Source organism: Chinchilla lanigera, unplaced genomic scaffold (genome assembly GCF_000276665.1).
Source record: "Chinchilla lanigera isolate Chin_1 unplaced genomic scaffold, ChiLan1.0 scaffold00123, whole genome shotgun sequence".
In the NCBI taxonomy this organism is placed as follows: Eukaryota; Metazoa; Chordata; class Mammalia; order Rodentia; family Chinchillidae; genus Chinchilla; species Chinchilla lanigera.
In genome coordinates, this window is record NW_004955524.1 from 1350734 (window position 1) to 1361157 (window position 10424).

Genomic DNA, 10424 nt, shown 5'->3' on the forward strand with positions numbered 1-10424 from the left:
AGCACGGCAGGAGGGAGCACGGCAGGAGGGAGCACGGCAGGAGGGAGCACGGCAGGAGGCAGCACGGCAGGAGGCAGCACGGCAGGAGGCAGCACGGCCCAGGGTCGTCCCGGGGCAGTGAGGAGGCCACAGGGCCACCACAGGGCCAGCTCTCCGGAAGCCGTGAGCGCCCAAGCTGCGTGGACACAGGAGCGCGTGCAGGGACAGCACGAGTGTCCTAATGCACAGGGCGCTGGGGACCTGGGCACGGAGCCGGCTGCAGCTGCACGTCCTAGGGCCTGGCCCCCGGCCAAGTCCCTTGTCAGACCTCGCGGGGGTCACAGGACACGGCCCAAGGTCAGCGGAGAAGCCCGCAGCCGCACGTGCCTTGCCCTGTCCGCAGTCCTGGGGCCCGCAGCGCTGAACTGCGTCCCCGGCCGGTGTCATCTCGCTTTAACACAGGGCCTCGCTAAGCCACTAAGCTGCCCAGGCTGGGCGCCAGCTGCGGTCTGGTGCTGCCTCGGCTCCCAACCGAGCGCTGTGGTGACAGGAGCTCGCAGCGCAGACCGGGCGCAGGCAGCGCGGCTTTCCGCCCGGCCCTGGCCCCTCTGCAGCCCTGCTGGCCACCGTCTCAGCAGCAGAACGGCCGTCGCTGTGTGGGGACACTTAGGTGTGGCTTCTCGAAGCACAGACGCAGCGGCTGTGAGCAGGAAAATCTCTGAGCCCCCTGCAGTTCTGCTCACCCCAGAGGCCTGAGTCACAAGAGCACCCCCAGGCAGGGCGCCTTCCCTCCGCCCCTCACAGATAACCCCCGACGCTGCCCACACAGACTCGGGGGGACTGGCACGCAGGGACCTTCATGCCGGTGTGGCCACCAAGGCAAGACCAGGAGATCATGACCTGGTATGGGGGCCCACAGGACGGCTCTTCTTGGAAGAAGAGCAGTCGTGTCCATTTTGGCTAAACCTGTCCTTGGCTTCGTGTACTGATGTCTAGAGCTGGCTAGGAAACTTCTTTATGCTCTCAGCTGGCTTTACTCAATGCAAAGGGGTCTAGCCAAGTGCTAATGTGTAGTCTTTAAAGTAGTATGACAAAGCCTGGCGTGGTGGCGCACGCCTGTAATCGCAGCACTTGGGAGGCTGAGGCAGGAGGATCTTTCGAGTTCCAGACCAGCCTGGGTCACAAAGTGAGCTCAAGGCCACCTTGAACTGCATAGTGAGATCCTGTTTCAAAAAGATTAAAAAAAAGGAAAAAAAAGCAACGTGACCGGCCGGCGATGCCGCCTGTAGCCCCGAGCAGGATGTGTGAGCGAGGTGCTGCTGTCGAGGATGCCGCAGCGGAAGCACCAACCGCTGACCAAGGACACTGGCTTGATCCGTGTCTGCAGGCTGCGCTCACGGCACAGAGCAGGCACTGTCTCCCCTCCCACCAGCCCAGCTCAGCACCAGCACGTCCGGTGCCGTCTGTCACTCACCCCAGCCACACCCTGCCTCACAGTTAATAAAACCCAGGTTCAGCCCTGGGTTGGGCCTTCCGTTCAGTTAGCCATCGTTCCGACTGGACGCAGGACCCCCGAGGCTCCCCACACCTACAGATACGTGTTTGCTTCTTTATTCCTGCCGTGGTTACACTGGAAGCAGTAGGGGGGAATTACCTATTGGAATTGCAGTAACTTTTCCCTGGGATTACCAACGTGGGCTCCCAAGGACCACGGCGAAGGCCACAAGGGCTTTCTGTAACCTGGCGGTGGCAGATGAGGCGGGTGGCCCGAAGCTCTCTGGAAAGCCAGGGTCATCGGAGGTGTCTGGGACACAAAGCAGATCCCGCTGCAGGCTGCGGACACCGACCCAGCAGCACCCAGAGAGGCTGGCAGCACCTAGCTGCACGTTACACACGAAAGGCCCTGATCCCTGCCCACAGCTCCAGGAAGGGCCGGCCATGGGAGGACAGGCTAGAGACAGCAGGGCAGGGCAGCGAGATCAAAAGCATCCAGGAAGCCAAGGATGTCAAAAGCTGACTCTGCCAGGCGTGCTGGTGCATGCCTGTAACCCCAGCACTCAGGAGGCTGAGGCACGAGGATCTCAAGTTCCAGCGCAGCAATTTTTTCAGACCGTGTCTCAAAACAGAAAATATTACAAAAGGGCTGGGGATATAGCTCAGTGCAAAGGCCTTTGGTTCGAACCTCAGTACCACACAAAAAAATGTGGAATTTAGGGCTGGGGATGTAGCTCAGCCTGACTGAAGTCCTGGGTTGGATCCTAGCACCACATAACGGCCCGTCAATCGATCTCCAAGCTCAGAACACTTCACTGGCGAGTTGTAACAGCATTTAAAGATTTTTTGTTTGTTTGTTTTTCTGGTACCGCAAATCGAACTCATGATGTTCGCTTGCCAGGCAGTCGCTGTGCTGCTGAGCTAAATCCCCAGCCCCAGCATTTAAAGATTTAACCCCAATTCTACATAATGTTTCAAGAACTGAAAGGAGAACGTCCCAGCTCACTTCCTGGAACACCAGTGTCCGAAACCCAGGCCACAGTCTCATGAACGCACACAGACATCTCCGGCCAGACCCCGGCAAGGGAGCCCAGCAGCACAGCTGGGAACCGCAGCTGCCGGGCCGAGGTGTGCTGCGTGACCAGGAGGCGGGGCTGGCACCCGCCCCGCAGCCAGCAGCAGGGGGCCTTTCTGTGAGCACGCTGCTCAGGGCAAAGTGCTTGGGACCCGACCTGCCCTGGGGTGCAGCCTGGACAGGTCGCCCTCCCTTCTTGGCAGGCCTAGCTGAGGCCCAGAGACCCCCAGGCCCTCAGGGAAACACGGCCTCAGCCGGGGATGCAGGGCAGGGCCTCACTCACAGCACCAGACCTTCGTGCCCCAGGGAGGTGACCGGCCAGGGACACTGAGACACAACTTTTTTTTTTCTGGTACTGGGAATCAAACTCACGACCTTGCGCTTGCCAGGCAGGCGCTGTGCCGCTGAGCTAAATCCCCAGCCCCCCGAGACACAGCTCACACCAGCTCCAGCCTGGAAATCCCAGGCGTGAGTGCAACAGCACGGTGCCGGAGGAAGCTACGCCACGCTGATGAGACAAAAGCCAGCACATGCTCAGAGAGCCCCGTGGAGACAGACACGCACACGCACGCGCACGCCGCATGCCTGCATCGGCGACTCCACACAGCACACCGCCGTTCCGCTCGCTGTCACCCGGACGGCTGCCACCAGGACGCTGCCCGCTCTGCAGGCCTGCGTGGCTCAGCCACTGACCCTAGCGCCCGGCAGGTGAATCGCAGCCACGAGACAAGCACGCTCGCTCTGGTTTCTGGGCCCCTCGTGCAGGCACCGGCCTCAAAGCGGCGCTTCCTCAGGCAGGAAGAGACAGGCAGCCGAGGGATGAAACGGGCCGGCCGGGCCACGCCACTGTGCTGGGCTCATTTCAACAACAGCGCCACCAGTGTCGGGAACAACTGCAAAAATTATATCCAAAACAACGTGGACAGAAACCACACAGCTTATGTAAAATTTAATTCAAAATTGGCCACAGATCGAACTGTAGGTCACATAACTTTCAGAATGCACGGGGGGCGGGGGGAGATAGCTCAGTGGCACAAGCGCCTGCCTGGCAAGCATAAAGTCCTAAGTTCGATTCCCGGTACCAAAAAGAACAAAAAAAGAACACACAGGAGGAAGCTGCTTCCCTCTGGGCTGGCGTGAGCTCAGCCCGGTACCATGCAGCACACTGAACAACAGAAGCACTAAGAGCTGGGTTTCATCAGCGTTAGAAATGCTTGCTCTATGAAAGACACTGCTGTCAGGTACGGTGGCGCATGCCTGTAATCCTAGCACTTGGGAGGCTGAGGCAGGAGGATTGCTGTGAGTTCAAAGCCGGCCTCAACTGTATAGCGAGACCTTGTCTCAAAACACGAAACAAAAAGACACTACTACGAGAATAAAAAGGCAAACTTGCAAATCACGTATCTGACAAAGCTGCTGTCTATAACACAAAGAACTTTCAGCACTCCACAGTAAGGAAACACATGACCCAGTTTACAAAACTCGACAGAGCCCTGCGTCCTCAGAAGCTGTAAGGTGACAAAGAAACCCAGGCACAGACGCTGCACACCACGAGCCCCTAAGGAAACAAGACTGAAGCTCGGGACCCACAAGCGCCCACACGGCCGCCCACGGCCCACGGGCGAGGTGTCAGTGGGTTCTCTGGTGCCGCAGCTGCTTCTGAGTGCTGGGCACCCCACTCTTGGGGTTTATGCAGCCAAATAGGCGCGCACGTCCACACCCAGCCTGCAGCCAGTGCCACCACTGCACTGGGCCCTGCCACCCGGAAACACACGCATCTTTCAGGCGTGGGTGCTGGCTGCGCTCAGCACCGGGTCACAGAACTCAGGTCACAGAGCAAGGGACACAGCCCACGCTTCGGCCTACACGGCACGGCCGGTGTGACCTGGGGGCAGGGCCGTGGCGTCGCACGATGCCACTTGCCGGAGGTCTCCAGAGCCAAACTGTCTTGAGGGGAATGAATGGGCGGGCACCAGGGACAGGGGCGGTACGAAGGGACAGCCAGGGCCTGCGTCCTGCCGGGCAAGGGGCCCAGGTCACACGGGGCCAAAGTGCCCACGAAGTCAGTTAGGCCGCAGCACATAAAGACCACCCTGGGCTATGGCTGGGTGGGCAGCCGTCTGTCCCAGCACCGAGGAGGGAAACAAGCAAATAAAACAGAAGCCCAAACAGCCCAAGGTGTGAAACAAAACCCAAACCAGAGCCTCAAACCAGAACCATGGCGGGGAGGGCCACCTCGGGGCCCAGCGTTCCAGCGCACGGTGTCCTGTCCTGCGTACGGCCGCTCCCCTCCCCAGGGTGACAGGGCTCTGGGGGTGGAGCTCTGGACTCCGACCCCGAACAAGGAGTCCAGGCACAGGGCTGCGAGGCCCGCTCGTCTCACCGCTCTGCCCCCCAAAGACCGCACCCACGCGGGCACACGGGCACCCACCAGGAGGTTGACCGACTCGATGACGTCCAGGAACACCTCATTCTTCCGGTACTTGATGCCCTCTGACCGCCAGGACACTGCGTTGGTGACAGTGGCTGGGGGCCGCGGGGCCCCCGTTTCCAGCTTGTGGCCTTCCTGCGTAATGTACCTGTGGGCATCCGCTCGGGTTAGGGCTGTCGGCCATGGGTCCCACCCCGCAGTCCCCTCCACCCCTGCAGGTCCACAGGTGGCGGCCCCTGGTGTCTAGGGACCACCTTCCATGTCCAGAGCCCACCGGACCACAGACAATGGCCCAAGGCACTCATTTCTGGGATCCAAGGAGACAGTGTTAGGAGGAAAACAGGAAGTGGGCACGAGCGGGGTGTGGTGGGCACACCCCTCATCCCAGCCACCAGGGAGGCTGAGGCAGGAAGATCTCAAGTTTGACTGCAGTCTGGACCGTTCAGCCAAATCTTGTCTCAAAATAAAACAGGGCTGGGGCTAGGGTGAGGGGAGGGTGCTTGCCTAGCATGTGAAAAAGAAAGGAAAAGAAAAAACAAAGCAGAAGCGAACTGGAGGTGACCAAGCTGCTCCCTGGCCGGTGTGGTCTGAGAGCGACAGGGCGGGGGCAGGGGGCTCGCTCACTCCTGCAGGATCTTGCTGTCCGTCGTCTGTGGGTAGCCGAAGTCCATGAGCTCGTCCAGCAGCTCGTAGATGATGACGAAGTTGTCCCGGATGCTCTCCTCCTCCAGCTCCTTGAAGTACTCGGAGAACACCTAGGCGGGCGGCCAGGTCACGTGAGCCGCGCCGGGCCCAGCCCTCCCCGCCGGGGCAGCACCCCGCGCAGCCTGGCACGGCGGGCTCGGCGGGCCTGGGCTGGCAGTGCTCCTCTGGGGGTGTTACTCGGGCAAGGCCGCCCCGCAGCCACGCCTCACCTGCACCACCTTGTAGAGGAAGGAGAACACCAGCGACACGCACGCATTCTTCTTGGACGTGGCGACCACTGCGCGGCGTGTTAAGGAAGTCGCTCCCGGCCTGCGCTGGTCACCCCAGGCCGGGACACGGCCATCACTGGCCAGACGCGGCCCTGCGGCCACGGAGGCAGCCAGAGCGGCCCCTTCCAGTGTGGGAAGCAGCACAGGGGCCCTGCACCGCAGAGCTGGCCTGTACGCCCGGCCCCTGGGAGGCTGGGACAGGAGGACGGCACACCTGATGCCAGCCTGGGCAACTCAGTGGGTCTTGACTCCAAATAAAAAAATAAAATTAAAAAATAAATTAAAAAACAAGTGCAGGGGATGGAGCTCAGCAAAGGGCTGGACCAACCCCAGCACCGGGGGAGCAGCGGAGCACGGCAGTCACACTGCGCGGGCCCCACAGAGGCGGCGGGCCGAGTCAGCCTGGAGCTCTGCCCCGCCCGCGCACTGCCCAGCTCTCCTTACTGGCCACGGAGGCCGGCTCCTCCATTGGCCCGGCAGCCAGCGCGAGCGGAGGGGAAGGCAAGGCGGGGCGCAGCGGGGGCGTTGTGGTCGGGATCTCTAGGGGCTGTGGGCAACAGCGCTGGGGCCCAGGCTGCGTCACAGAGGGGGCGCTGGGCCCCTCCCCAGCCATCGTGTGTGGAATGGGGTGGAAGGAGATCCCCGGGGCTCAGCTCACGCACACTGGCCAGCTCCTCCCACGCCTGGGCAGCCCGGCCCAGCAGGGCAGCTTCAGGGACTCGGAAGACAGCCGCTGCCCGGATGTGGGCTGCCTGTCAACCTGCAGCCAGCGCTGCCCCCGGCCTTCCAGGCAGCACTATGTCTAAGCAGGGGCAGCAGGACATCACAGGGCGCTGGGCGGCATGGCCGGGGGCTGGGTGTCCTCCTCCTCGGCCCAGGGCGTGGGCCACCCTGTAGCTCTCCATGACCACCCCCACGGGGCTGGGGCTGCAGGAGGCTGAGGACAGGCCTCAAAGCCAGGCCCTCGCCAGGGAGGCGGAGAGCACGACACGTGAGGGCTGGCTGCTGTCCCGGGCCCACCACCCAGGCCGTCGGGGCCACCCGACTGCAGGAGCCCCGCCCCTGTCCCCTCCCCGCAGCCTCCCTATCCCCACGCCCGTCCCCCAGACGGCACAGCCTGCCACACCTCGCAGGACTTCCTGTTGTACTAGGAGGCTGCTGACCGGGGCCACAGGGGCCCTCTCCAGCCGCCCCCACTGCTCATCTCCCAGGATGGGCACCATGTCGTCCCCAGGGCCACTGCACGGGTGCGCCCACGAGTCCCCGCCAAGGGATACGGTAGAGGTTGTTGTGCTTGATCCACATGAAGCGCACGCCGCCATGGGCCAGGATGGGCGACAGCACGCCCTCCTCCTCCTTCTCCATCAGGATGGGCATGAAGTGCTCCACCTCCGACATGTCCACGTCGCCGCGGTAGTTCCGGCAGATGAGCACCTGCGGGCAGGCAGGGCGCACGGGCACTAGTGGCCTCCCTCCCTCCCTCCCTCCCTGCGTGTGGGGTCTCCCTGCCCCTGCCAGGCTGAAGCAGGGCCCCGGTCTGGAAGGGGGGCAGCACACGCCCGTCCCTCTGCTCCTGGGCGCCGGCCCACAGGGACTAAAACCCGCAGCAGCGGCACTGAGAGGCGCAGGGCTGTTCACAGCAGCGTCAGCACTCACTTCTCACTCGCTCTCTGGTGCTGGCGGTGGGAGGGCGCTGGGCTGCACCCCAGCCCTTTGCTGTTTATTTTGTGTTCTTTTTGTTATTTTTCCCCAGTACCAGGAATCAAACTCACGACCTTGCACTTGCCAGGCAGGCACTGTGCCGCTGAGCTAAATCCCCAGCCCCCTTTCTGTTTATTTTGAAACAGGCTCTGGCCAAGTTGCCCAGGCTGGGTTGGAACTTGCAGTCCTCCTGCCTCAGCCTCCTACAGTGCTGGGGTAACAGGTGGGTGCCACCACGCCAGCCTGAACTTTAAACCAAGGCCTGAGGGTGGCGGGGGGAGCGGGACGACTGCGAGTGCGGTGGTGCTGCTGCTGAGCCGGCGAGCTGGCAGGCCGGGCGCCAGGGTGCAGCGCTGGGGGGCACCAGCTGCGCAGGCCGCCAGCGCACTACGGGGCTCAGCGACGGGACCCGCGGCCCAGGGCCAGGGGCGCTGCGCCCCGCAGCCTCCAGGTGGCCGCCTGGCCCAGGGACACGAGGCAGGTCCAGGGGGTGGAGAGGACGCAGGGCCACAGCTCCCAGAAGCGGGGACACTGTGCTGCTGGTGCGGTGCGGCCCCTCTGGGCTTGGCGGAGGGACCCAGGAGTTGCCCGGAACTGCTTCCTCCTTTCTGCTCAGGGCGGCTGCCGGGAGGCGGAAGCCCCGGGAGGGGAGGGGACGTGGGCATTCTGGTCGCTGTCTCCTTGGAAGGCGCCTCCTTCCCTCAGCGTCCCCTGGGCCATGCCAACTGGATGTTCTCCACACCCTGGCCCACGTCTTCTGCCTGCCTGCTGGCCACCTGGCACCCTCCAGCCCACAGGGACACCTTTCCCCCACTGGACTGTCACCTGCCACCTTCTCAGACCAGCTTGGCCATCACACCTTGCCAGGGAGCCTTTCGTAACCTCGCCCAGGAGGGTGAGCAATGACTTACTTGTGGCCGTGTCCCACTGGCCCTCCTGATGAATGTGGGGCTTGTCTGGCATGGCCAGACCAGTTCTGGTTCCCACAGGGGAGGCCAGACAGTCACTCACTGTCCACCGGGATGGCCTTGGGGGAAGGGTGCTGCCCAGTTCTCGAGGCCTGGAAATCCTTCCTTTAAGAAGTTTCCAGCTGGGCATGGTGACGCACACCTGTGATCCCAGTACTTGGGAAGCCAAGGCAGGAGAATCGTCAGGAGTTCCAGGCCAGCTAGGGCTGCATAATGAATTCAAGGCTGGCCTGAACTACATAGTGAGACCCTATCTCAAAAACAAACAAACAAAAACAGGAGGAGGAGAGGGAGGGAAGGAGAGAGTGTTTTAGAGCTGTGCACGGCGGCACATGCCTGTCATCCCAGCACTCTGCGAGGCTAAGCCTGGGGGGGTCACAAGTTCCATCCCAGCCTGGGCAACTGAGAGACTTAGCCAGACTCTGTCTCAAAATAAAAAATAAAAAGGGGCTGGGCTGAAGCTCAGTGTGAGGCCCTCGGTTCGGCCGTCAAGCCTGGAAAAAAAGTTTGTGGACTGTGGTGGAGCTCAGTGGTAACGCACTTGCCTGGCAAGCACAGGACGTGGGCTTTAAAGCTCAGGGCCAGAAAGAAAGAACGGTTTTCTGCCTTAAACACGCCAGCCTCTGTGGAAGTCACCGGGCCCATCTGCCCGCCCCCGCAGGAGGGGGCAGATCGTTCCTGGTACTCAGGGACGCGCAGCGCAGCAGACATCTGCTTGTCAAAGTCTGAGCCAAGTGTTCCCCCCGAGCCTGTACCCGCCGGGACCCGCAACACCGGGCAGGTTCTCTGCAAACCCTAGCTCCACGCACGGACGGGGCGGGGTGGTCCTGGACCTGGCACCTCGCTGCAGCAGTGCGACCTCAGCAGGCTTGGTCGCCGCTGTGCCTCAGTTTCCATCGCAAGCCTACCTCCCCAGCCTGGCATTTGGAGGAAGGTGGGGAGGCCGCCTCAGGAGAAGGCGGACGGCAGACGGCGCGGGCAGCGGCCAGGGCGCCCGCACGGCAGGCCTGACAGCCCAGTCAAGGGTCTCGAGCCGGGCGCGCGGGGGCGGGGACGCTGCCGCGGTTACCTGGCAACTGCGAAGCGGCCGTCCCCCCACCCCCGTTACCTACCAACAGGGAGGGGCTCCGGACCCTAGACCACCGCCGGCTACCTAGCAACGGAGGGGGCCCGGCAGACTCATCTGCCTCCCAGCCTCTCCCCAGGCGGGGCCTCTCAGCCGGTTACCTAGCAACAGGGTGGGTCCCTCTCCAGGCGAGGCCCCTCAGGGTTGCCTGGCAACGAGAAGGGTGGGAACCCTGAGTACCTTGCCCTTCAGGTCCAGCACGTACACGGCGCTGGCAGACATGGCGGCTGCGGAAGGCCCCGGCGGCGCCGAGGGGCGGCAACGGCTCTCCCGGCCGGCGCTGAGTGAGGCCGGCTCGGCAGCGACGCTTCCCTCCACTTCCGGCCCGGGAGCCGCGCGCGGACCGTTATGTCCGGTCCAGGAGGAGCGGCGCGCAGTGCGCAGGCGCCAGGTGGATTTGGCACAGGCGCAGTACGTACTATGGGAACCATACCTTTCGCCCCGCCTCAAACATCCCGGAAGTGAGGCCTGGGGGGCAGGGCGGGCGGAGCGCACGGAGTCGGGGTTTTCTCTGTCACCTGCAGGAGGACCAGGGCAGGCAGACGGAAAACCCCTCCGTTGGGCCAGGTTGGACGACAGAGCCCGGAGGTGGGACCGACTCGGTCGGTCGGAGCGTGCCGTCTGGCGGGGGAGCCGCGGAAGGACGGAGAGGGGCCGCGGGGCCGGGCGCGCCCAG

The 10424-nt window shown here is 63.1% G+C and overlaps 2 protein-coding genes across 2 annotated transcripts in view; both read right to left on the minus strand.

Annotated features, from left to right (window-relative positions):
- The window catches only part of Ap1m1 (adaptor-related protein complex 1, mu 1 subunit), a gene marked incomplete in the record, with an annotated part of 15745 nt that extends 5609 nt beyond the window's left edge, over positions 1-10136 (minus strand). Inside the window, 5 exon segments of the mRNA XM_013507334.1 lie at positions 4980-5127; positions 5604-5734; positions 5894-5961; positions 7231-7387; positions 9929-10136. Coding sequence (XP_013362788.1) covers positions 4980-5127; positions 5604-5734; positions 5894-5961; positions 7231-7387; positions 9929-9970 — 546 coding nt within the window.
- A 58-nt stretch (positions 10137-10194) lies between these two features.
- Positions 10195-10424, minus strand: part of LOC106147161 (translation initiation factor IF-2-like) — a gene marked incomplete in the record, with an annotated part of 924 nt that continues 694 nt past the window's right edge. Inside the window, 1 exon segment of the mRNA XM_013507189.1 lies at positions 10195-10424. Coding sequence (XP_013362643.1) covers positions 10195-10424 — 230 coding nt within the window.